At 47.6% G+C, this 27,107-nt stretch overlaps 1 protein-coding gene across 1 annotated transcript in view; it reads left to right on the top strand.

Annotated features, from left to right (window-relative positions):
• The window catches only part of LOC122101238 (activating transcription factor 7 interacting protein), a 58,925-nt gene that overhangs the window by 26,582 nt on the left and 5,236 nt on the right, over positions 1-27,107 (top strand). Inside the window, exons 2-12 of the mRNA XM_042671566.1 lie at positions 5,543-7,437; positions 9,454-9,540; positions 11,181-11,326; positions 12,641-12,778; positions 16,525-16,590; positions 19,322-19,395; positions 19,855-19,943; positions 21,496-22,104; positions 22,678-22,742; positions 24,692-24,776; positions 26,932-27,093. Coding sequence (XP_042527500.1) covers positions 5,550-7,437; positions 9,454-9,540; positions 11,181-11,326; positions 12,641-12,778; positions 16,525-16,590; positions 19,322-19,395; positions 19,855-19,943; positions 21,496-22,104; positions 22,678-22,742; positions 24,692-24,776; positions 26,932-27,093 — 3,409 coding nt within the window. The 5' untranslated portion in view covers positions 5,543-5,549. The remainder of the gene's footprint in view (positions 1-5,542; positions 7,438-9,453; positions 9,541-11,180; positions 11,327-12,640; positions 12,779-16,524; positions 16,591-19,321; positions 19,396-19,854; positions 19,944-21,495; positions 22,105-22,677; positions 22,743-24,691; positions 24,777-26,931; positions 27,094-27,107) is intronic.

Raw genomic sequence — 27,107 nt, 5'->3', positions numbered from 1 at the left:
CCTTGGGCGGTCCACTGACTTCCATCAATTGGCTGTACTCTGAAGGCTTGTTTCTCTTCCATTGACCTAAATACTGATCTTTGTGCTAGCATTGCCATATTGTTTGGGTTATTATAGCTTTGTGTAGACAGTTTTGAAAATAGGCAGTGTGAGTCCTCTATGCTTAGTTCTTTGCTTCCTCCCCGTTCCCAAATTGTTTTAGTTATTGTCAGTTTCTTCTGGTAGGACTTTAGGGTCAGCTTGGTCAATTTCTTCAAAGTAGACAGCTGGGATTTTGATAGGGGATTGCTTGGAATCTGTAGCTCAATTTGAAGAGAATTGACAGTATTACATTGTTTTTTTCTTTTTCCGGGGATTAAGTCCAGGCCTCATTTATACTCTTTAATGATCCACTCAAGAAAAATGTGACAAATATATTTAATGACGTTGTTTCTTAATGCCTGAGGCAGTAAATGTGTGGCCTTGATAAAGGCATGTTAAGGGAGTAACTGTGCGGCAGCTCCAGGGCATGACTGGCTGTGGACTTTGGTAAGGGGGGCACACCTGGCTACCTCGTTAGGTGCTGTGGTTTGATGAGTATTTCCTTGCTCAGGCTGGCTGAGCTCGTGTGATCTCCAGGGTATGTGAGTGCTGGCGTGCAGGCCTGGGCCCCCTCCTGCCTCCCCCCTGTATCTGCATTCATGGAATAGAAGCTTAGAGAAGGGGTTTCTGAGGGGCGTCCACCTCAGCACCAAGGGCCACAGTGAGCCATGGTTTTCATGGAACCAGAATCTCGAGAGCGGGACTGCTCCTGCTCGCTTCAGGAGCTGCTGCTGCTAAAGAAAACACCATTTCCTTGTTAGATTGAAGATTCTCTGTTCCACATCTTCATACTCAAGCTGATACCGGGATGCAGATGACGAGCAGTGGGAATATTTATAGATGTGGCAAGATGTCAATCAATAGGAAACAGACCTCTCCATCTTAAAAAAGAAAAAAAGGTTGCTGGATGCCCGTGGCTCACGCCTGTGATCCTAACTTCTCAGGAGGCTGAAATCTGAGGATCATGGTTTGAAACCAGCCTGGGTAGGAAAGGCCATGCGACTCTCATTTCCAGTGAACCACCAGAAAACTGCAACTGTGGCTCAGTTGGTAGAGGGCCAGCCTTGAGTGCAGAGGCTCAAGGACAGCACCCAGGCCCTGAGCTCAAGCCCCACAACTGACAAAAACAAATACATAAAAATAAATAAAGGTCCAGGACAGCTGAGGGCAATCTTGTGTGCCAACAGGAGAAGCACTTCAGTGTAGAATTGAAGACAGCGAGCAAGTAAGGAATATTCCAGAAACATCTAGAAACAAGAACTAGGAAAAAACGGTAAAGCTTTTGTGGGATTTGAAACAGCAATAATGATTGTGGCTTACTTAAGCTTTAGAGAAATAACAGGTTTTTACACGAGAGTAAGGAGATTCGTAGTCTGAGTTTGCGCATCTTAGGTCAAGTATGTGAAGCATTGCATTGTGGGGTTGCCCTTCGTTGGCAGTAAGCGGATGGTTGTATTGACTGTGTGACACACTGACTCTCCTTCCACCGGGAGGTACCAAGTGCACCCCTGTGCTAAGACGTGGGGTACATAAAGATCCAGAAAGAGCTGTGTTCTGAGGCGGGGCTGAGGGACGCTTGTTCCTCACCCAGGCCCATGGAAGTGGGCACGAGGGAGCCGTTACCAGCCCGGCTCATCCAATGCCGTTGAGGGGCATCATTGGAAGACCTATATTTGCATAAAAGTCCTTTCTACACGCAGTGTGGGAGCAGCGTGTGGAGAGCCCTGCGGAAGGCGACACTGCAAGGCGACACTGCGTTGCCCTCGGTTTGGCTGCGCATCCTCTGTTTGTGCAGGTTTTGTGTCAAGTGTGTTTGATCAGGCACTCGCGACGGTGAATTGGTGTCGTGTTGTGCGCTTTGACCCAATAACCTTGGCGTTTACTGAAGGCAGCGCAGGCCCTGGCCTACCAAGGCAGAACAGAACTAAGGCTGGAGGCGCCTGGCTCCAACAGAGCCGGGGCGGGCGTGCCCACGGCCTCCCTGCGGGACTCACCTTCATTCTCACACCTCCGAGCCTGGGCAGCGCTGGCCCTCCTCAGCTTCCCTTGTTGCTGGGTAAGGTTAGTGAAGCCCTTTTCTGATTGGTATTCATGCAGCTGTGCTTTGGGCCAATCAGCAGCCAGCTTCAGTTCTCACTGGGCTGAGCACTGGAGGAAGCGGCTCTCTCTTGTGGGAGACTGAACTAAGAGTGGCTGCAGATGGCTCCCTTCTGGTGTCTGTTCTTAGCCCCGAACACCTGACACGGGGCAAGCGGGAGGGCGGCTGCGATACTGTTTTTATAATCAGTCGCTTACAAAACGGGACAAGGAGTGTGTTGCATGGAGTGGGGTGCCCATGTCCCCCCTACCCTGATGTGGGGGCAGCAAGGAGCCGTGGTGGAAATCCAGGCATGCGAGGGCCTCCAGGGCCGGGCCATGCGCACTATGTGTGGCCAGGACTGCTGAAGGTTGGAGCTGGGGATTCCTAACAACAGGGGTGGAGGGTAGGAAAAATAATGCTCATTTGTTTGGATCTAAGGTTCTGTGAACATCTGTAAGTATATATACATATAGACACATAGACTCGTGTGTGCGTGCATGCGTGCACCCACATATCTTCGTATCTACACACATCCTATGCAACTTTATAATTTTGCAGACTCATTGATGTAGCAAAGCATGCTTTCATGGACTGTCCACGCTGGACTCGTTTCTCAGGTAAGGAGTGAGTTTGTATCTCTAGAAACATGCACATGTATTAAATATTTAAGAGATGTGCACGTTGTGTGTGTCTGCTGTGTGCTCAGCACACTCCTCACGCATGCGCATGCATGCAGACTACGTTCTAGATTACTTCTGTCACACTGGGTCTGACCTTCCTGTCCCTGGCCTGTTGCTGGGCAGGACTCAGAGTGCCGGCCACTGATTGGCTGACTGGGTGTGTGAGCTGCCCGCCACAGCCACTTAGATTCCTCAGCTGTCTGAGCTGACCATTGTAGGCGGAGACAAAACAGCTTCTCTTTGTTGTGTCCTAGGAGGGTCTATGAGAAAGAAGGAAGACAACCAGTAGATAGAGGGGTCACTTAGGGGACTCCCTGGGCTTTTCCCAAAAATTACTTCCCAAGAATTTGAAAATAAAAATCCTTTTACAAGCTACAGAGAGATGTTTACAGGTACCAAATACACCAGTCTGTGGTTAGTGACATTGTAGTTGCTTGTAGACACGGCAGACATTTCCCGCTGTCATACACACTTCTTTCCTGTGGAAATGAGTGTCATCCCGTGGCTCTAGTACTGCAGCTCCCAGAGTCAGCCTTTATTTTGCAGAAGAGACTTAGGAGTGGAGTCTGATATCCAGATGGTCCTCAGAATTTTCTGGTACAATAGCCGTGGGAACTTGTTTGCCTGTGACTCTTTCCTCAGTGGGCAAAGGAGATTTCCAGAGCAGGCTGCTGATTGGTTTGCACAGATGTGGCTGAGCAAGTACACTGCCTGCTCACACTCACACCATTTCCTGGTTGCTTTGTCTGTTTTTCATTCTACTGAGAACCAGAGGCGGCGGGGGACGTGTGCTCCCTTGTGGGCGTGGGTGGTACTTGCTCTTTTTGCCAAGTGTGCCCAGGTTGCTACTGACCCCATTACCACATTAAACATTACTCGGGCCAGGGGGTAATTTAGTACTAAACGTGATCATTTTACTTGTTGGATTATCTGATTCTCATATGAAATAGCAAAATTATTGATAAGTAACGAATATGTAACTCATTGAAGTCTTCAACTCTGTGCCTGAAAACACACTGATGGACTTAGAGATTATGGTGGTAACATGGAATGCTCACTGCACTCTCCGTGTGCAATGTAAATTGATTAGTATTAAATAGGCCTCACTTGTTTCCTTTTTAAGACAACTAAAACCTGAAGCGTTAGGTAGCTTAAAATGTCACTAAGTAATTACCTAGGAGAAAGGAATTGGAAACTGTGACTGTCTAGACTTTTTGTTTGTAAGCCACTAAAAGTTATGGAAAGCATTTTCATTTCCCCCTGGTGTTGCTAGGATTGGAGCTCAGGGCCTGGTGCTTGCTAGACAGGTGCCGTACCACCTTACCCATGCCCCCAGCCCTAGTTGACTTCTTCAGATAGTGTCTTAGTTTTTCCCTGGTGATCTTTTCCCTTCTTGATCTTTTGCATAGCTGGGGTTACAGACATAGCACCGCTATGCCCAGATTATTGGTTGGGATGTGGATCCCGCTAACTTTTGACAAGGCTGGCCTCAAACTCTGGGTGTCTTACTCCCTGCCTTCCCAGTATGGGTGTGCCTCACCACATCTGGTCACACAAAAGTGCGTGTATGGATGTGTAAATGCGTGTATGTGGGTGTGCGGACATTTACATGATGCAGTCGAGAACAGAGTGGTTGCACACATTGATTTCCCATGGGCCAGGCTCACCTGAGCAGCCTTGCGCTCCCCACTCAAGCTGCCCAGGCGCACGGGGAGTGGGCACCGAGGGGCATCTCCCCATGCCTGCTGCTTAGGGACTGTTGGCATGTTGGCCTAGCTGTAACAAAGGCTGCTGGCATGCTTTGCCCGCATTGAAGATAGTTTCCTTGGTTCAAGGTTACTGCGTTGTAACTGCTTTCAATACATTTGAGGCACGAGTCTCTTCATCAGATAGGACTTCCGAGTGTTTTCCCTCTTCTCTCCACCCCCTCCCTGTCTCTTTTCTTGTCCTCTCTTCTCTTTCTCTCTACCTTCTCCCTCCTCCTCTCCTCTCTCTCCTCTCTCTCCCCTCCTCTTCCTCCCTCCTCTCCTCTCTCTACCCTCTCCCTCCTCTCTGCTCTGCTTCCTCCATTTGGAGAGGTGCTCTACCACTTGAACCACAACCCTAGACTTTTGAATTTTCTTCTGGTTTGCTTTTGTTTGCTTTCAAGTCCTGGGGCTTGAATTCAGGGTTTGGGCCGTGTCACCAGGCTAGCACTCTACCACTTGAACCACGACTCTACTTCTGGCTTTTTGGTGGTTAATGGAGATAAGACTCTCATGAACTTTCCTGCCCAGGCTGGCAGGCTGGCTTTGAGCCGTGATCCTGAGGTGTCAGCCTCTTGAGTAGCTGGGATGACAGGTGTGAGCCACTGACACCCAGCTCTTTATCTGCTTTTTAAAGCTCCTATATCTCTGTTAGTCTCTAAATTCCATATTGAAAATGAAAATTGTTCCTTTTTTTTCCCCCTGGTTTCTTCCTGGTTATTGATCTTCTGGTATGGACCAGAATGCCTTTTATCACTTTGGAGTTATATAAATGAGGCAAATAGGAAAATTTGCACGCAGCAAGTTCTTTATGTCATTATTTCAAAATGACCATTTGTCTTCTATTTGGACAGGATATCTACTGTGTCGGTGTCTCCTTCCGGATCAGTGTTTAGAAAGCCTAATGAATTACGTGACATTTCCGTTATCAAGCTCTTTATCTCCTTTTTTTAAAGTTTCGAGATGGATTGTATAGAAGAACCTCAGAAAAAAATCTTCAAGGCTCGGAAAACAATGAGAGTGAGCGACCGGCACCAGCTGGAGGCGGTATACAGGGTGAGGGACGAGTTGTTGAAGACTGATGCCAAGCTCGTCAACGGCAACCACGAGAACGGAGACCTGGACCCGTCCTCCCCGCTGGAAGGCGCAGACTACATGAAAGAAGATGAGGGCATGAACGGCATTGATGGGGTTTGCTTTGACCCTGAAGACAGTAAGACGGAGTGGGAGGAAGCGCCCGGCAGCCTCACTGTGAAAGTAAAAACTAAGCAGGGTGACACGGCGAATGGTGAGCCTTTGCCTTCCGGCTGCGTCACTTCAGAGGCAGCTCCTGAGCTGAACCCTGGGCCGGCCTCTGGCGAGCCGGCCTCTAGTGAGCCGGCCTCTAAAGAGCCGGCCTCTAGTGATCAGGCCTCTGGTGATGAGGCCTCTGGTGATGAGGCCTCTGGTGATGAGGCCTCCAGTGAGCCGGCCTCCAGTGAGCCGGTCTCCAGTGAGCCGGCCTCCAGTGAGCCGGCCTCCAGTGAGCCGGCCTCCAGTGAGTTGGCCTCCAGTGAGCCGGCCTCCAGTGAGCTGGCCTCTAGTGATCAGCCCTGTAGTGATCAGGCCTCTAGTGAGCTGGCCTCTAGTGAGCTGGCCTCTAATGAGCCTGCCTCTACTGAGCCAGCCTCCAGTGAGCCGGCCACTGGAGAGGCCGCCTCTGGAGTTGTGGCCCCTGGTCATTCTGAAGGTGTTGATTCCAGTCCTGGTGATGTCCCCTGTGCCGGTGCCCCGCCCCACAGCCCCGCATCTGTGGACCACACCGCACCCTGTGACCCTACTTGTGAAGAAGCCGCCACTGGTGACCTCGCCGCTGGCGACTCCACTGCTGGTGAGCTTTTTTCGGACAAGCCGGTTTCTGCTGAAGAGGCCTCTGCCGAAGCAGCGCCTGGTGCCACCGGTGCCGCTGCTCCCGGGGGCCTGCCCGCTGCTGGCCTCTCTTCTGGTGATGACCTCCCCGCCGGTGATCCCGGCTGCAGCGCACGGGACTCGGATGACCCGGCCTCCTCCAAGCTGGCTCCGGCCCAGCCAGCCTCTGGTGAACCCGCCGCTGGGGCACCAACTCGCGAGTCAGCCCCTGAGCCCGCCTTGAAACCTACTTCCGGATCCGGCGGTGAGCCAGTGCCTGAAAGTGACCATCCGGAGCAGAGCAGCAGTAGGGACGGTGCGTCGCTGGCGAGCAGCGAGGACGGTGGCAGCGCTGACCGGAGCCCACGCGGGGATGCCCTCGAGGACGAGAGCCACGCCGAGACCGGTGCTGCCAGTCCGAAGGAAGGGCGAGAAACAGACGGTGCGACGGCGTGTTCAGATCTACCTCCCGAAAACGAACAGAAAGCCAGTGAAGACCCTGCCGCCGCCGCCGCCGCCGCCGCCGCCGCCACGGGGGCTGTGGGGGACGAGGCCATCTCCAGCAGCGTGCAGATGGACGGAGCGGACAAGGATGAGGACGAGGAGGAGAGCGCCGCCCGCCTCCTCCAGGCCGCCAGGGACGAGACCGCCGCCAGAGACAGCGGCGAGGAGAGTTTAGAACACGCGGACTCCATGGAGACAGACGAGATCATTCCCATTTTGGAAAAACTTGCACCTTCCGAAGACGAGCTCACTTGCTTCTCCAAGAGTTCCCTCCTTCCAATGGAAGAGGCAAGTCTAGATCTGGAAGAGAAAATGGAAGGCTCTTTTGGCTCCCCTTCGAAGCAAGAGAGCAATGAGAGTTTGCCGAAGGAAGCCTTCCTGGTCCTCTCGGATGAGGAGGACATCTCGTGTGAGAAGGACGAGTCCGAGGCCATGCCACAGCTCCCCGCGTGCTCCCCAGGTGAGCCCGCGCGCGCGTGTGCTCAGCCTTGGGGTTCCTTTTGTTCCCTTTGTTGGTGACTGAGGGAGGGAGGGAGGGAGGTTTCACTTAGTCATCACATAGCCAAATCTGCAAGCATACTCAATTATTCACCAGCTCCAAGCGTAACGTCATAATTTTAATGAATTTTACCAATCAAAGGTGCTTTGAATGGACTTGCTTTTGAAAGTCCACTACCATAGTTGGAAGGTGAAAGCTTGAAGCCTTCTTACCTGTTCCCTCCGTCCCCCGCAGCTCTTGGAGCCCGGCTTTTCCCCTCGTCTCGCCCCCACCCCTTCTTTCATGAAGTTCGGGTGCTTTTAGCTTGCCTGCAGACTCTTCTGCAAAAGATCGATAGACTTCATGATTTGGTAAATACCCACCTCCCATCTTTGATTTTTCATTGTCTTTTGTTTGCCAGTCCTAGGGCTTGAACTCAGGGCCTGGGCCCTGTCCCTGAGCTTCTATGTGCTCAAAGCTAGTGCTCTACCACTTGAGCCACAGCACCACTTACGGCTTTTTCTTTTATTTTTTGGGGGGGTCCAGCCTTGGGCCTGAACTCGGGGCCTAGGCACTGTCCCTCAGCTCTTCAGCTCAAGGCTAGCGCTCTACCACTTGAGCCACAGTGCTGCTTCCGGCTTTTTTCTTTTTGCTTATGTGGTGCTGAGGAATCTAACCCAGGGCTTCATGCATGCAAGGCAAGCACTCTGCCACTGAGCCACCTTCCCAGCCCCACTTACGGCTTTTTCTAAATGGTTAATTGTGGATAAGAGTCTTGCGGACTTTCCTGCCCAGGTTGGCTCCGAACTGTGATCAGATCTCAGCCTCCTGAGTAGCCAAGATTTTAGTTGTGAGCTACCAGCACCTGGCTCCAGTTTTTAATTCTCATAGAGGAAAAAAGAAAAATTTGAATTGCTTTTGTGGTTAACTTCAAGCATCATTACTGAATAAAACCTTTTATGCCCATCAGATTACATGACAAGGTTTTAGTTGTATCTTATGACATTGTCTGTGAGGGAAAGCATGGTAGCATGAACAGTGTTTTCTTGTTTGTTCCAAGTAAGAATAAGGAGGCAGGCCTAGTAGAAAAAAATGGAAGATCTTCCTTCAGTGTATCATAGCAGCTTTTGGAGATAAGTTGGTTTTGGTTTTGGTTTTGGTTACAAGGTTTGAACTGGGACCCTCATGCTTGCTAGGTAGTTACTCTTCTAGAGACACGTTGAGCTCTGTTTTCTGTAGCATTTTTAATCAATCATATTTTATGGGCCTCTTACAAAAATCACTCAGTCTTTCCGACTATTACTGTTCCCATGTGTATCATGGCACATGTAGGTTATATGGAGGAGAGATCTAGAAAGCACCAGGCCTACTCCTTAACAGTGTTAACAAAGTATTTTCAAGGAATGTTTTTGTTGCATTCAGGATAGCCTTTCCATTCCTTGTTTATGAATTGCCCTGTGACCTACTGTGAAAATCGCATGATTCTTTCTACCGCTCTGGTTAAAGTTGAGTTTATCAGAAGTTTCTAATTTTTTTTTTTAAACCTGCCGCTGTCACTGTTCTAGTTTTACAAATTTAAGGGAATCTAAATGCACACAAGAGTTGTTTCCACATTTTATTATTTTATTAGTGATAGAAAATTATTGAGAAAACTGTCTTGCTTTCGAGCCTGTATTTCGAATTGTTTTATCCATGTTGAGTTTATTACGAATTAGATAATGATAGAATATGCACTCGATTATTCATGTCCGTCAGGTTGTGCTCCCATTTTCTTTGCAGAATTTCACATTTTGGGGCTCTGACTTTGTAAGAGTATAGTTTGGAGACTGAGTGGTTACTAAAAGTGTAAACCAATGAGTTAATATCCATTTCCTTCCTCTGTGGATCTTCTGCTCAATATTTGATTCCTACTAATCTATGAACTTGGGAAGTCTTGCTGCTGCTTCATCTGACATGAATTCCCATGGGAAAGGATTTCCTTTTCTACTTTCGTTACAGCGGAAGTAGAAACAAATGAGAAGGACAGCAAACCTGAGGAGGAAGAGCCAGTCATAGAGGAAGAGGAGGAGAGGCCTTCTGAGAAAAGTATGTGTGTAGTGTTTGAAAAACGCTCATTATTGTTTCTGGCTGCAGATGCCATGGAATGACACACTTTTCTGCCCATGGGTAACTGCAAAACCTTGCAGTTGAAGGCACAGTTAGTTCATCTCGCTGATGACTTGAAGGATAACTGAGTGGGTTATTGCATGCACTTCAGTGTTTGTATTTTATTTATATTACATGTCCACAAAAAAAATGATGGCCACCTGGACGCCAGTGGCTCGCGTCCATAATTCTCGCTACTCAGGAGGCTGAGATTTGAGGCTCGCGATTCAAAGCCAGCCCAGACAAGAAACTGTGAGTCTCTTACCTCCAACAAAGACCACTAGAAAACTGGAAGTGACACTGTGGCTCAAACAGTAGAGCACCTTGAGCTGAAGAGCGCGGGGACGGTACCCAGGCCCAGAGTTCAAGCCCCACAACTGACCAAAAAAAAAAAAATAGATAGCTGCTCTTAGTTCTCCCTGTCCCATGGTTCTTCTCGCTGGTCATGTTATATAACAGGCACCAGGGGGCACGGCTAGAATCCGTGCTGTCTCCGTGTATAGGGTAGAGGGAGGTGTGGGGAGGGGGATTAATATGATCATATTGAGATGATATGAGGAATTTTAGACATTGTAAAATAAACCAGATGAAATCTGCTTGTGATCCAATGAATGGCAACATGATTGGAGATCACCTAAAGTTGTAGCTGATTTTTAAAGCACATTTATAATCAATGTCACACGCTTCTCCCCACCCCCAACCACTTCCCCTCCAGTACTAGGAATTGAGCCCAGAGCCACACACACTAGACAAGTGCTCTACCACTTCAGTCTGCGCCCTAAAGCTCAGGTGCACTTTCGCAGTAACATTAATTTTGTAGGCTGTATATGCTCCAAATCCACTAAGATATGTTAAAAGTGACTATTAGAATACTGTTATTAGCTGGCCGCTGGTGGCTCATGCCTGTCATCATAGCTACTCAAGAGGCTAAGATCTGAAGATTGCCGTGTAGACCCAGTCCAGGAAAGTCTGTGAGACTCTTACCTCCAACAAAAACCACCAGAAAACCGGAAGTGGAGCTATGGCTCAAGTGGTAGAGCGCTAGCTAGCCTTGAGCTGACGAGCTGAGGGACAGCACCCAGTCCCAGAGTTCAAGCCCCATGACCGACAAAAATAAAAAAAGAATACTGTTGCTTTCTTAAGTCTAGGGGGTAAGCAGTTGTCCGATATTTACTGAGGCAGAAGAGTGAAATAATCCAAGCTATGTCCATTTGACAGAAGTCTGTGATGTTAGAATACATTCTGTATTTTTTTCAGAGGACTATGCGCACTGTGGGATTTAGTAAGGGAAAGAATACAAGGTGATCTCCACTTTCTGCAGGACGTAGCTATAGAGAATTCTCCATTTTACTAGGTGGTTTTCAGGGGAAAGAGGTTCTGCATTTAATGACGAATGTGGCTTAGTCATTAGAAAGTTCTTAGCGTTCTGAAAATGTCACCTGATGTTCAAAGCTAAAAGTATATATACATAAAATGCAATTCTAAGAGAATTGGTAAAGAATCCTATTGTGAGGGTGGAAGATAGTTAACAAATCCTGTCATGAAAACACCCGCCTAATCACTGTGGCTTTTGCCCTCAGGTGAATGTTCAAGAAGAAAACGTTCTAAATCAGAGGACATAGACAATGTACAGTCCAAACGTCGAAGGTACTTAGAGGACGAATACGAGGCAGAGCTTCAAGTAAAGATAACTGCCAAAGGAGACATTCATCAGAAGCTTCAAAAGGTGTTGTAAATGATAACTTAAAAGGCCCACGGCCCAGAGACTCATCTCAACCATGTGTGATGGGGGGGATGCACACTCGGCCCTGTGGAAGTGTGTACAGACTCACACCCGAGCCTCCCCAGGTGCGAGCACAAGCATAAAGGCCTGAGGGCGTGGCTCCAGTGTGTGCCTGGCAAGCACAAAGACCCAGGTTCGAATCCTAATACCAACAGAGCAACAACAGAAAAGAATGGTGATTCTTCTAGATTTGTGGTATGATAGCATTCTATGTTTAACTGACATCCAGTTTATCATGGAAAGAGACACCGTGAAATGGTTGAGCTTAGGAAGTCTTATTATTAAGTAGATTTTGTACCTTGTATTTTAGTGCTCGAATAAGGTGATTTCATAGTTGTACACCTGTGCATTCTAAAATCTTTGTTATGTGCTTTAGTGTTAGGGAAAGAAATATGGAAGGACTGTGAAAGCCTTCCCCATAAATTTGTCAGGTGAGACAGAAAGAACAAAAATACTCACTATTTTAGGTATTTTAAAAATGTGTTCACTGATCCTTATAGTAAATACCTGTTGTAGATAGGCACTCGAAACTCAGGTGAGGCTAGTTTTTCAAACATTATATATTCAGTTATGCCTTTATAAAGCCAGATTCTTCCGCTGAGATAAAAACCAGATACCTACATTTTCTGGAAAAAGGAACAGCATGACAATAAAAACAGCGATACTTCGTTCCTTGTCTCATCTCTGTTCTGCATATTTAGATAATGTTAGTCTGTTAGCTGTGTTAGGATTATGAAGAGGCGAAGTGTGTAAGAACTGTGCAGACTTGTAAGTGAACCGAGAGCTGCATTGGAAAGGTGTAGTTCATGGGTCTGCTGAGGATCCTGTGTTTTGTTTGTCATAATGAAGTAGTAATGCGAATTGTAAGTAGGTGGTTAGAAATGTTGTATAGGATAGACAAGCATTATTAGTATATCTCATAAGAACTAACCAATGTATATTAGAACGGAATTTTTTTTAAACCACTGCTTTAATTTCCTTTAAGTTATTGGAACAGGAGCTATGGGAAGAAAATTCTTAAACTTCACAATTTTACTCTACCATCTTGAGGTCGATGCCGCCCGCATATATGGAAGTAGGGGTTTTCAGCAGGTAGAATCGATTGTGGGGTGTATTTAACCAGCTAAGCAGTTTCATTCATTAGAGTTAATCACTTAGCATCATTTTATACGTACTTCTATACATCTTGCTGTTGTTTTGCTTGCTGAGTGACTTCTGCATAACAGCATATAGAATGAGGACTGGGTGTTTCTTTAGGTTGTGCAGTGGTTACTGGAAGAAAAGTTGTGTGCGCTACAGTGTGCTGTGTTTGACAAGACTCTGGCGGAGCTGAAAACGCGAGTGGAGAAGATCGAGTGTAACAAAAGGCACAAGACCGTCCTTACCGAGCTGCAGGTTTGTGAGCACCAGCTGCTAGCGTTGTACAATGTGTTCCCTACGGTGTGCCATCGCGGAAGACTAAAATACATTGACATTCTAACTGTGAGCAGTCAGAGGGACCTTAGCTTTCCAGGGCTGCTATCAACCCAACCCAGTGGAGTGCCTTTACCTATAAAGCAAGATTACCTGAGAGAGTCGATGTCAATAGGGTCGGTGCTCTGAGGGCTGGCGTGTGCGTGCGTGTGCGTGCATGTGCGTGTGTGTGTGTGCACTGATGTGCATGTGCATGCATGTGTATGTGTGTGTGACCCACCCCTATGCTTCCCTCCTCTCCAGCTAGCAAGTGGATGGATGGTCTTGATGTCCATGCCTTGTAGCGGTGTCCCCAGCTCTGGGGCTGGGCTGTTCCTTCACATGGCGTTGCTTCTGGATGTGTGCTGGTGTTCGGTTCTTTCAGGTTTAATCATCATTCACGAAAGGCTGATAGGTAACCTGCTGTATGTGCAAAATAGCATTTTATCAGTTCACTTCCTCCATGGGTCTTACATTCAGTATTTACTACTAGCCCATGGACATGGAAGGTCTCTCTTCTTCCAATGCATTTCTTCTTCAGGACTTCTATCTTTTTCACTGTAATAGTCTTTAGACTATTTGGTTAAATTTATACTTAGATATTTTCTTACTTGTTTCTTGAGGTTAGCATGAATAGGACTATTTCCCTGATTCCTTCTCATTGCGTTCATTACTAGTATATTTAGAAAAGCCATCTACTTTCTATGCTGATTGGTTATCTTGCTGCTCTGCGCGGGAGTATTTAGAGATTTCAAGTGTAGTCATGTTGTCTGCATACAGGGATAACTGGACACCTTTCCTTTTCGTATCTCTCTCTGACCGTATTACTCTGGCTAAGAATTCAAGCACTATAAATGAAGAGTGGAGAGAGTGGATACATTTGTCTCATTCCTGACTTTAGAAGAAATGCTTTCAGGTTTCTAAAGAGTCTTTATTATGTAGAGGTGTCTTTCTGTTTCAACTTTCTTCAGGGCTTTTCGTCATAAAGGACTGAAATTTTGTTAAAAGCCTTTTCTGCATGTGTTAAGGTGATGGTACAGTTCCCTTGTTTGCATTTATTTGCTGCATGACATTGATCCATTTGCCTACTTAGACCCATCCTTGCCTACCTGGATCAAAACTAACTTGCTTTGTGCACGGTGGTTTTCATGTGTTGTTGAAGTTACTATCTGTTTTGTTAATAATTAATTAATAAGAATTTTTGGGTCTGCATTTATCAGAAATCCGCGCATCGCTTACTTTTGTCCTGACCTGGTTTTGGTATCAGGGTAATTTTGGCTTCACAGAGTGAATTTCATAGCATTCCTTCCCTTTCAGTTTTCTGGATCATGAGTTGGAAGTTCTTAAAGGCCTTAGAGTCTACCAGTAAATACATCTGGCCTGGGCTCTTCTTTGTTAGGAAATACTACTGTTTCAGTTCTCTGCTCTTAGGCATGCTGAAGTAGTTTAGTCTTTCGGTTTCATTTCAATGTCATTTGTGTCTTGAAATAGGCCTTTTCCTTCTAGAGTTTACAATTTATTGAAATATATGTATTGAAAGCACATCCTAATGATTCTCTGGTTTTCACTGGAATCTGTTGGAATATTTTTTTTTTTGTCGGTCGTGGGGCTTGAACTCTGGGCCTGGGTGCTGTCCCTCAGCTCTTCAGCTCAAGGCGAGTGCTCTACCACTTGAGCCACAGCGCCACTTCCGGTTTTCTGGTGGTTTATTGGAGATAGGAGTCTCACGGTCTCTCCTGCCCGGGCTGGCTTTGAACCGCGATCCTCAGATCTCAGCCTTCTGAGTAGCTAGGATTACAGGCGTGAGCCACCAGCCGCCCAGTTTGTTGGAATATTTTTTAAATTTAAGTCTTCTCTCTCTCTCTCTCTCTCTCTCTCTCTCTTCTCTAGTTTGGCTAAGGGTTTGTTCATCTTAATTGTCTTCTCAAAGAACAAAGTCTCGTTTCCTTGATTCCTTGTCTTGTTCTGTTAGCCTCTATTACATTAATTTCCACCCTGTTCTTTGTGTCTATCCATGTAATACTTTCTGATTTGGCTTTTGTTTTTCTTAGTTCTCAAGATGTATCATATAGGCACTCATATATCTATCTACCAAACCTTCTTAAAAACTGTTTTTGCTGTGTCCCAAAGCTTCTGGTTAGTTTGTCTTATTTCAACCTAGAAACTTTAATTTGCCCAATTTTTTCACAAATACATTGATTAGTTTCCATGTATTAGTAGAGTTTTTCTTGCTGTTGATTTTTTTTTATTATTTCTTTCCATCATCTGTTTAGGATAAAAGAAATGATTTGTTTTTTGTATTTGTTGAGATTTGCTGTGTGGCCTATAATGCGATTTATTGTGGAGCAAGTTCCATGGGCTGCTGTTGGAGGGCGTGTTCTGTACATGTCTGTTATTGACTGGTTATGCATTTTAACCTGAAGTGCTTGTTCCTTTTTGTGTCAGGTGTTTGGAGGATGCCATGGGGTGAGGGGGGTCCTGAAGTCACCTCCTGTTCCTGTCTGCAGAGCACTCTGCCCTTTTATGTCCACTCGTGTTTCAGTGGAGAGTTAATACCATGTATATTCACTTATTATTGAAAGATAATTGCTGATGCCCGTAATTTTGCTGTGTTTTCCTTGTTGACTTAAGTTCTGTTCGTTTTGTCCTCTCTCCTTTATTTTCTCAGGAGGAGATCGCTGATGTACTGAGTAGATGGTTTTCTTTCCTTTCTAATTCTCCTGTGAACTTTACTTTCACTGAGCTTTCATGTTGGTGACTTCTCCATCTGTGTGTATGATTCCTGGCTTAAATGGTCATGAATTGTTTGAGTCGGACCTTCTCTGAGAAGGTCTAGTTCTCCATGGATTTAAAAGGATAACTAGGTTGGGTATGGTAATCTTCCATGGTAATTCCTAAATTTGGCCTTGTGTTGTACACAGCAGTGTCTGTGTAATAAAATGATGAGCCATCCGCAAATGTAGTCGTCGTTGGTCTCTGGGGATGTGTTCCAAGGCCAGCGCATGCCCAGATAGATGCATGCCCAGATGCCCGAGCTCCACGCAGTGCCGCAGATGCCCGGTGCATTTCAGCTTCGGCTGCAGACGTGAGGCCTCCCATCAACCCAGAAGTGCTCACTCTTATCAGTCGAATGAAGCACGCTGTCCTTCTCCTTGCTTGTTGGGCACCATTTGTCATTTGGGGAGGCCAACTTTCATCATACTGCAGACGGATGGGCTTCCGTCATTTCTCTATATGGGAGGAAAAAGTAATTACGTACAAATACTGCGTAGTTTTACTATGATGTGGTTTTAGTTGACTTCTAATTTGATTCTGTTATTATTAAGTAGCTTTAATTCCGTCATTCGGGTTGAGCACGCTGCATCTTGATCCGTGTCACCCCTTTTGTGGTCCCGCGGGCCACAGAGAGGTAATTGTCACTCTGACTCCCGGGTGGCGCCGGGGAGATGGTTGTTTACTTGCATACACAAATTGTGGGAGTGTTTTCCCGCAGAACTTGCTCTCAAAGTGGAGCGAGCTGCTGTTGTATGAAATGGAGTCACTCAGAGCCAGGCTCAGCTGCTAGGTGAACACTTTGCTCTTAATTATGTTCTCAGCAGCCGGTTACCTGGGGATTTGTGGTGGTTTTGTGTGGCCTTTTCACTGCTAGATTGCCACTTGATTTTCTTTTCATGTTTCTTCCATTTCAGGCCAAGGTAGCCAGGTTAACCAAACGCTTTGGAGCAGCCAAAGAAGACCTTAAGAAAAGACAAGAGGTAAGAGTTTCTGCTTATGCAGCAGTTTTAGGAAACACTGAGCTGTCATGAAAGTGTTTTAAGTTGAAATTGGCATTTATAATACACACTACTACACTTGCGGAGCTGCGGCTTGAAGCACATTCTCCAGGACGGGTGATGCTGTGTGACTCCATCCTCAGCTGCACTTCCTGTCCATCCTTAAGGTGGCCGCGATTTGTCTCTCCTTGCAGTGTCACACCTAGTAGAGGTTGTGTCCCTCTGTGCCTCAGCCCCTCCTCCTCCAGTACTGTTGTTCCTTCAACTCACCAGCAGAGGGGACACAGTGCAGTCAGCGCCTAAGACACCTGCAGCATTTCTTTTCGTTAGTAAAGGGTTAAGTCCACACATCACAGGCTAGTATTTGTCCTCTGCAGTCTGCCTTACGCTCTATTACTTACTAGTCTACTGTTCTTTTATCCTTTATATTTTTCATCTAGCAGCTGCATACTATGTTACAGATGAGTTGAATTTCTTTCCCCTTGAACTTTTTCATTTGAGCAAATTACAGTCTCTTTGTTCTTTATAGCTCCATTATCTAGACTATCATAATTGCCAGTAATTAAAATCATTCTTGTGTAACTTATACAAGTAGTTTCAGTGTTAGCACAGTTTTATATTTTCCTTACTTGACTGTTTAACAAACAATTTAGTTTGAAGCAGTGATATATTCCTCAGAGTGCTCTATCTTAGCACAGTGTCAGAACCAAAAATCAGGACATCAGCAATGTGGCTGGCTTTTCCATTCATTCATTCATTCTTCTGTTGTGAGCACGCGCATGTGTGTATCTTGTGCGGTTGGATCGCGTGCGTGGGTTCGTGTACAAGCCTCACCACCGTTAGGCTGATCGATGGTTCAGTTACGACACAGAGCTCTTCTGTCACGTTGAGGATCCAGGCTTCTCTTTACAATCTGCTTCCCGCCTCCTCTCTTCCTTAAGCTTTTTAAGCTCTGCTTCTCTTCCCCAGAGCATCTGGCGTTTGTTGTCATTGTCCCAGACAGTCACCTTTCCAGGTGATGGTTTGGTTATACCATGCTCTTCATTGTGGTCTCACATGATGTGATTGCCCACGAGCCCCGCCTTCCTCACGGTTCAGACTGAGCCATTTTACATGAGAAGCATTTGGCCTTGGACGTTTCCATTTTGTTGTGCACGGTGTCAGTTTTCCTTTTCTCCATTCCTTCTTGCATCCGAACTCAGCAGCTGTGTGATGCTGTGGGTGGCGGGCTGCCGAGGGCGGCAGCGTGGAGGAGTGTGTTCTCACACGGGCCCGTGTACTGGACTCCTGCGCCCTTTGGCTCTGCTTCCTTCTTGCTTCTTGTTTTCCTGGCCCAGTAATTGCCTCTGGCCTTTTCTCAGGGGTGTGGCCTCGTCTCTTCACTGGGCCCGGTGTGCTCTCTGCGCTGGGCAGGGAGGGTTGCCCGTCAGGCACGTACCTCATGCCACAATCTGGATAGGAAGATCTCCAGCCTTTCCTCCAAAGGCTCATAATTTGAAATACAATCCCTACCTGAAAGAGTAAGACGGTGGAAACTTAATCTGACTGCAGCCTCTGGAGGCGAAAGGTGAGACACAGACAAGGCCACCAGCGTGAGCCCTGCACCGACAGGTCCTGATGACTGATGGGAAAGAAGGAGAGACCAGAGACAGATGGAGTATGCGTGTGCATGCGTACACGTACGTACACATGAATACCTCCATCTCCTCTCATGTAGTGCTATGCACCATCCTGGAACACTGCTAACAAAAGGCAGCACCAGCCCTTCCTTTGGACCTGCAGAACTCTGAACTCTGTTCTCTATAAAGTTACTTGTCCCTGGCATCCAAGGATAAAGGGAACAAAGATAAAGCTGCTACGCTGCAGCACCAAAACTTGATTCCCTGTGGATACTCGTCTCACTCATGCATCCTCTTTCTGGTTTGCTTTAGTTTATCTCCCCAAGCATCTTAATAGCAATTATTTTGAATTCTTTATTGGATTCTCTATTTCTTTAGGGTCAGTTAAATGGTGTCCTTGTTCCGTGTTCCCTGATTCTATCTTTCTTTGAAGTTTGAGGAGGGAGAAGGCTGGTCAGTGGTGTGTGTGTGCAGTGGAATTTGAGAATTTTTGATCAGAGTGAACTATATTAGAGCTATATTAGTGTTGAGTGGAGTCATGTGATTTGTTCTTCTTCTATGGAATGAATAAGGAGGGCATTGTTATCAGAAACTTGACTTGTAACTAATATGTGGATGTTAGAATTTCATTTCTATTTCTTTGGCTTTGAGGGCACAAAGCTGAAATTGGGACGTCTTTTTGTGAGATTACTCAAGTCACATAGAGATGGGTACGTGTTTTAAAAACAAAACCTTAAAAATAAATTTGGTTTGAGAATTTTTGATCTGTGACTTTAGACATGTCGACTCTCTCGTTGAATTTCTGCTGGGTTGGCAAGTTGGCCGTTTTCGTCTTTTTATGTTTTCCTAAGAACACTGAGGTATAGGAATTACAGTGTTCATCCTCAGATGATGAGCAGTTGTCTTCCACAGAGAAAATGACAAGTTGCAGTCACCAGGTGCAACGCCAGGTTCAAATTCTTGTCCTCACCAGTAATGTTTTCCACTGCGTGACAGAAATGACCCATCACATAGGGAGAAAGCACTGAAAAGTCCTCTTTTTAGAAAGAAAAGTTTGTATTTTGGGTCTTAACTTTGGTATTTCCTCGTGCCAGAGCCCACCAAACCCACCCGTGTCCCCAGGAAAGCCCGTGAATGACATCAACAGCAATAACAACATGGTGTACAGGTGAGGCTACGCGCTCTGTGATCGGCAGGAAAAATGATGTGGGAGTGTGCTTTCTGCTTTGCTACATTGCCCATCTGTAGATACTACTTTTGCTAATATAGAAAGGACTATTTTGTTACCGTGTAACGTGTGTTCACGTGCGCGTGCACGTGTGCATGCTGGGGATCAAACCTAAGGCCTATACTGTGCCTGGCCAATGCTCCGCCCCTGCCCCTCCCCTGCAGTCCCCTGCGTGTTTCCTTATGCACTGGCCATTCCTGGTCTCTTAAGGAAAGAAGGGCTCCATCCACTCAGTCTTGGGGTCAGGGCTGCTGATTTTAGAAGACGAGGCCATAGACCCCATCATATGCCAACTGAGTCTGGGTGGCGTTGCTTGTGGAGTTGGGTGGCAGAGCCCAAGTCTGGCCTCCCCCGCCCCAGGCCTGCCCACTGACCTGCGCATGCGCGTCTGTTTCGTAGAACTGCAGGCACAGTGAGGCAGATGCTGGAGTCTAAAAGAAATGTAAGCGAGAATGCACCGCCATCCTTCCAGACCCCTGTGAACACAGGTAAGATTTTTGAACATCAGAAAACCACTCAGGATTGGGTTCTCTTAGATTCTTTTGAGATTGGAAACAGGCTATAAAACAGACGGAGGTCTACATATGAAATATTACTAACAATTCAGCATCATAGCTAAGTATGTGTACGGGAGAATACAGAGAATTCAATTCCTGTGCAGCAGTTCCCAAACTTTCTCACCCGCATGTCTCTTCACCATCTTACCAGACTACTAAGAAACCCTGGGAACTTGTGTACATTATACCAACTGGTTCTTAATATCAATAGAAGTCACACCAAGGTTCTTTTAAAAATGGCTTATTTACCAGTAGTCATCCATGATATGAAACACCAATAAATGAAGAAATAGTGGTAGTTTCCAAAGTAGTGGTTGAGCACTCGATTGCTATTCACCTTCACGGACAGTGGAAGGGAGTGGCTTGGGGCATGGTTCTGTTTGCTGATTGGCTGAAGTAGAAGGAAGCTATCCAGCCCCTGGCAACTAGTGGAGACGGAAAAAGGCAAGCCCCTCGATTTTAGATAACCGGATGTGCCTTGCTGACACCAAGCTAGTAGTTTCTTCAGGATTAGCACAAACCAGAGTATGAAACCAAACTAAGGAATTGTTCTTGTAAGTCATTGCTTCAAGAAGGAAGGTCTAGCTGGGTGTAGTGGTGCACACTTGTAATCCCAGCCCTCAGGAGGCCCGGGCAGGAGGATCTGGAGTTCAGTAACGTCTGACAGAGGCTGCCACTCCGCTGCCTTGGTTGGTAGCAGTCCTCCTGTACCCATTGGAGGAGGGAGGAGGTGGCAGGCGCACCGCCAGCTCAGCACAGCTGTCACCCCGCAAAAGAGTCAGATGTCCCTTCATTATCATCAGAGCTTTCACGAGTGAACTCCCTGGAAAGATCTCGGGAAATCAAGAGTGTTTCTAGATTGGAATCACTGCTGTAGTGCGCCTGTGATTGTAGAAAGATTGTGAGTCAGTCAGAAACAAGTTTAGCTATTTATTTCTACCCTTGTCCCTGAGGCTAGACCTCTGTAGTTGAGTCCCAAGCACTGGAAGTCTCTGGGGACACGTCTTTCTCCTCTGTCTAGGTCAAGTGCTGTGGGTGGAGAGATTTTCCTAAGGAATGGCAGAAAGCTAGATCCACGCAGCCAGGTTTCCCAGGGTCCAAGTATCAGGTACCCTGACCATGTTTTCCTGTTAAACGCTGCAAATGGATCAAGCCTTCCCGCTGGGTTTGTGCGCTGCTGGTACAGTACAGCAGCTCTGCAGGTGTCTCGTGTGGTTGGAAACCAGTGCGTAGCATTGAGTCAGATTTCAGTGTCAGCTAGTGCTTCAGACCTTCCTAGTCGCTCAGAAGTGCTTGTGCTTGTGGTTCATTTTCCAAGGTTCCTGGGCCCTGGGGCAGCGCCCCTCCACACTCATGTTTACTCAGTCTCACTACACACACCACGCCCCTGTGCACACATGGTACGGGGATCCTGGATGGGCTGTAGTGACTGCACATCGCCTTGTGGGGGCGCTGAGCTCATCCTGGTGCTTTCTCTCTGCAGTGTCCTCGTCCAGTCTGGTCGCCCCGGCGGTTGTCAGTAGCCAGCCGAAGCTGCCCACGCCGGCCACCTCGGGCTCACTCACGGCCGCGCCGCTTGTCCCCGCACCCAGCACGGCCACTGTGGTGGCCACTTCTCAGGTGCCCAGTGGCAACCCGCAGCCCACCATCTCCCTCCAGTCCTTGCCGGTGATCCTGCACGTGCCGGTGGCCGTGCCCTCCCAGCCTCAGCTCCTCCAGAGCCACCCGGGCACAATCGTGACCAACCAGCCGTCGGGCAGCGTGGAGTTCATCTCCGTGCAGAGCCCACCCGCGGTGAGCGGGTTGACCAAAAACCCTGTCTCCCTGCCGCCCCTGCCCAACCCCGCCAAGCCGGGCGGCGCCCCTCCCGTGCCCAGCCCCAGCATGCAGAGGAGCGCCACGCTGGCTGTGCAGGCCGTGCCCACGGCCCACTCCATCGTCCAGGCCACCCGCACGTCCCTGCCCCCCGTGGGCCCATCGGGCCTCTACAGCTCCTCTAGCCCCCGGGGCCCCATCCAGATGAAGATCCCCATCTCTGCCTTCAGCACCTCGTCCCCCGCTGAGCACAGCAGCCCTGCCGCGCCCAGACCCGGTGAGTGGCTAAGTTTGGCTGCACAGCCTCCAAGCACAGAGGTGGGAGAATCGCTGTTAGTAACGCTCAAGATCCCGCAGAGTGGGTGCAATTGGAGGTGGACAGGGAGGTTGTTTTCTTCCGTGTGGAGGTGCAGTTTTTGTCTGTCTTTGGGGGCACATTGTGCTAAGTTGATACACGTGCACAATGTCTAATAAATAGATTGGTGAAGTGCACCTCTGCGTCTTCAAGTCCAACCATTATGTAGCTGGGATTACAGGCATGAGCCACCAGCTCTGTTAGAGAATCTTTCTGTTTAACCATTTGCCTCACTGGAATATCTTCAATGATTTTTTTCCCTTTAAGTATTCCTTAGAATATCTGACTTTCAGTGACTGGGTCAGTGGGTATTTGACCTTGGTTTATCTAGTTTGTGCATTTGCCGTGGTGACTCTGAGAAAACCATTTACTACACGGTAAATGCTAGCAGCAAAGCAGCCGTGAAGACTAAGGAGAGCTGTTACATATAAAGCCATCTGACCTTGTGCCTATGTATGTAGACAGCTGATGAAATTGTTCTGTTTCAATTCTCAGAAAACCAGGCAAACAAAACAGTAGATGCTGCTATTAATAAGAAAGCGGCTGATAGCACGTCACAGGTAAGATTTCCTTCTCTCTCCCAATAAAACTCAACATACTCTAAAACACGGCTTTCCCTCGGTATCTGTGACTCGATGTATAATAGTGCAAGCCTGTCTTGCACAAAGGCCCATATGGTTTCTCCCAGCTTCTTGGTTAGATGCGTGAACCATTAATGTATTAGATGTAGTGAAAATGCAAATTCATTCAGATTATCAGCATGTTGGAAGACCGGAGGCTTCCCTTTTACATTGCTCTCTGCAGTTGTGTTCTAGTTCTTAGGGAATGGAGATCATCTTCCAGTTCGTTTGTTTTCTAGAAAGATTCATGAAGCCAGTTGCAGGTTATTTTCTTGATTGCAGTTTGCTCAGTGGGCAGGAGTGGAACCAGAGCGTTAGGGAAAGACACCTCGACCTGAGTCGGGGTCCAGCGTCGGCTGCACCCCCTCCCAGCAGCACAGCTGTAAAGAGAGCCCAGGGTAGCTGGGTCCTCGGGGCCTGAGCTATTTTGGAGGTGGTCACATTTTTCACTATAGCTGGTCAGCACCTGAACAGTGAAACTCAGGTCCATACCATCTGTCTTCGGTGGTCTGTCTGTCTGTCTGACGCAGCCTGGCCTGCGTGCACGTTGGAGCACATGCTGGCCCTACATGCATGGTCTTGGCTTGCTGAGGTCTGGGGGCCACACAGCCTCCTGCAGTCTTCTCTGACCCCACCGCGCTAATTTTATAGCAATTGTTTTGCGCTGCTTGCCGCCAGCTTTTGGCACTGCCACTCCCAGCTCCACAGCTCGGCGACAGACGACGCCGGGCGAGGTTTCACAAGTCAGCAGCATCAGAAAACTGGCTTCTGCTAGATAGCAGAATATTTCACGTTCTTTGGAGACCATTAGAAACTTTTAATTTTGAAATTAACCAAATGATGGTACATGTTTGTAAATATGTCATTCTTGTGAAATCACACAAAAAAAACCCAAACCCTTAGAATAGCAACTTTCGCTTGAGATTAGGCCTATATTTTTTGAAACTAGAATTTTAATTTAGTGCCACAAAATCTGAGTTTAACAGATGAAACCCCTAATTGGAGTTGATCTCCGTCCGATATAGTAAAGGAAGTTATTTTTATGATGTATTGCACAGTTACCATGTGCCATATATGTGGTTAAGCAATACATTCATACATGTGTATGTATATATATGTATGTATGTCTTGATGATCATCACAATGCTTCAATGTCCATACTTGAGAAATTGACAAATGATCTTTGAACACTAATTTGCATAGCTAATTCGTGGGAGCTGTAAGAGCCGGGCTTTCTGGCTCTGGAGATGGTTATCACCTACATGTGTGTTTAAAGTAGCATTCTGGGGGTAGGGCACTGTGTTAATTATCCTTATAAGGATGCTATCAGTGGCTTGGGAAATTGGATGGACTCTAGGTATGTTTCTTTGGTTGTTGGTGTTGTTTGGCATTGTCTCTGTTATTTTGGTGATATTCATTCATAATTGATTTTTAGAATAAGCTAGTTAGCAGTTGAAGTGTCAGAAGGTGAATGGTTGTTTTGTTAGTCTCCTAACCGTTACAATGGCTAATTGTTTTAATGACTGGGGGAGGGAGGAGGGGACAGCTTCATTCACAAAACTGCTGGAATTCCTTTCTGGAATTGGGTGTTACTCAGCAGTGCTTTCCCTCACCAGCTTCCTGGGGTGTGAGCTGACAGTCGGGCATCTTCTTGAAAAGCCATGCAGTGCTCCAGAGGGCCCAGTCTGCGGGTGCCCTTCCCCTCTATCACTGTGCTAGGCTCGGCCCACGCATGCGCCTCTCTTCCCATTAGACCTGCCCATGCCTGACCCCTTCCATTACTGCACGGGGAGCCGGTCCTTCCTCTCCCCCTTCCCCCCCTCCCCCCCTGGTTACTGCACTTGGCCCTGGTGCCTACCATGTTCTGCAAATGCTATTTTGTATTTCAGAGTGGGAAGGCCCCTGGCAGCGACTCGGGCGGAGTCATCGATCTCACGATGGATGAGGAGGAAGGCGCAGGCGCAGCTTCCCAAGGTACATGTCCTGGTGGCATTTAGTGCCCTCCGTCCTCCAGAGACGAGTCCCCTGCTTGTGTCAGTAGACACAAGCGTGCTCTAGGACAGAGCAGTTAGTTGACAGTGCGCTGGGATTAGGTGTGGAGGGTCAGCAGGGGGGCTGGGAACGGAATTAGATTGAGCTCTTCTAAATCTACATGAATTGTTCTCCGCATCTCCTAACTGGAAATGCACGTCAGTCACGTGGATTGCTCGTGTGATGTCTGTGTGCTGTGTAAATGCAAGGGAAGGCCTTCAGTAATGCTCTGATGGCCCTGTGCAAGCTGGCCAGGCTGCGCCGGCCTCAGCTCCGTTCCTGGTTCTCCTCCTGCGCTTCAGCCCTTGTTGTTGGCGTCATGTGTTCCATGGGTCCCTGGCACGCTGGGAACACGCTGCGCTAGTGCTCCATGGGCTTCCCGTGAGCCTCCACCATGCCAGGCTACCCTGTCCACCTCTGCACAGACCAGAACCGCAGCGGTTTCTCACACTTCCTCAGCTGCACAGTAACTTCGTTCATGGATGGGGCTGTGCTCAGCTATGCTGATGAACGAGAGCCTTCAGATGCTTAATAATCAATGTGTAAAGCAAGTCTTATGTAAATATCCTATTTTAAGGACAGTTGCTATAGGGCAATATTGGGTTTGTGTGTTGTGTGTTTAAAACTGAGATAAGGGCTGGGAAGGTGGCTCAGTGGTAGAGCGCTTGCCTTGCATGCCTGAGGCCCTGGGTTCCATTCCTCAGCACCACATAAGCAAAAAGAAAAAAGCCGGAAGTGGCACTGTGGCTCAAGTGGTAGAGTGCTAGCCTTGAGCTGAAGAGCTGAGGGACAGCGCCCAGGCCCAGAGTTCAGGCCCCACGACCGGACCCAAAAAAAAAAAAAAAAAAAAACCTGAGATAAAGGGGCTGGGAAGGTGGCTCAGTGGTAGAGCACTTGCCTAGCAAGCCCTGGGTTGGAGTCCTCAGCATCACATACACAGAAAAAGCCAGAAATGGTGCTGTGACTCAAGCGGTAGAGTGCTAGCCTGGAGCTGAAGAGCTGAGGGATAGGGCAAAAATTGTTTTGTTTTCTTTGGCGATGTGTGTTTCTACTAGCACATGTGCACTGTGGGAATTTCAGTGGAACACTTCCACACATGTGTGGAACACATTCCTGAGGCACTGAAGCAGGCTTCCTTGTTCTGTTTTCATACGTGTGACTGTTTGGGGTAAGATGGAAAACAGGCTCCTCGTACCTGGTCTCTGTCAGTGAATGCTCTCCATTACAGCAAAGAAGCGCTCAGCCAAGGCTGAGGACTGCAGGCGGGGACCACCATAGATAAGGATTTAGCTTGCATTAGTCGCACACAGCGCCCTTGACATTTTTGAGAGATTTTTATTTCCTGGGCTCTTGGAGACTTTCCTTGACACCAGACTCCTGATGGACATTTTATTTTAAAGGCTAGCAGTCATTTGTGTTATCAAATGAACTATGTAGCTTTGAAGAGTTGAAATGCAAAATCATGGCAAAGCCTGGTGCTGATGGCTCACGCCTGTCATCTCAGTGACTCAGGAGGCTAAGATCCGAGGATCGAGGTTCAAAGCCAGCCCGGGCAGGAAGGTCCTTGAGACTCTTATCTCCAAAGAACCACTAGAAAACTGGAAGTGGGCTGTGGCACAAAGTGATAAATGTGCTAGTCGAGCAAAAGAGATCAGCACAGCACCTAGACCCTGAGTTCAAGTCCCAGAACCAACAACAAAAATCGTGGTAAAAATCTCACCAGTTTATGTAGTGTTTGTTTAGGAGAGTGTATACACCTGCACGTATACAAACACATGCACTGATTCACACAAGCAGTGGAGTTAACTATACTCAGAGGATATCTGGAATCTACAAGTGAGATTCCTTCATTCAAAATCCTGAGCTTATGTAACTGTGGATTAGGATTATTCTTGAAGTGTTGGTGAGTCTTTGATTATTCTCGAAGTGTTGGTGAGTCTTTGTTTTCACACCAATGAAAATCCAACTCAAACAGCCGGAGTTGTCATCACAGGAAGCTGAAAGTGGCGTGTGAATGCAAGCACACATCGCACGCACGGGAAACACCGGCGTTCTCTGTTTTCATCGGACCTCCTCACGCCTCCCCTTTCCTTCCCAGACCACAAGAAGCTGCACCACACGCCCGTCCCGGCCATGACGTCACCCCAGCCCCTGCCTCGCCCCCTGCAGCCCATCCAGCCTGCGCCACCACCGCCGCCACCGCCATCCGGGGTGCCCACGAGTGGCCCGTCCCAAACCACCATCCACCTGCTGCCTCCAGGTACCTCGCAGGGC

Source organism: Dipodomys spectabilis, unplaced genomic scaffold (genome assembly GCF_019054845.1).
Source record: "Dipodomys spectabilis isolate Male_0828 unplaced genomic scaffold, ASM1905484v1 ptg000644l, whole genome shotgun sequence".
NCBI lineage: Eukaryota > Metazoa > Chordata > Mammalia > Rodentia > Heteromyidae > Dipodomys > Dipodomys spectabilis.
This window is presented reverse-complemented; position numbering and strand designations above follow the sequence as displayed.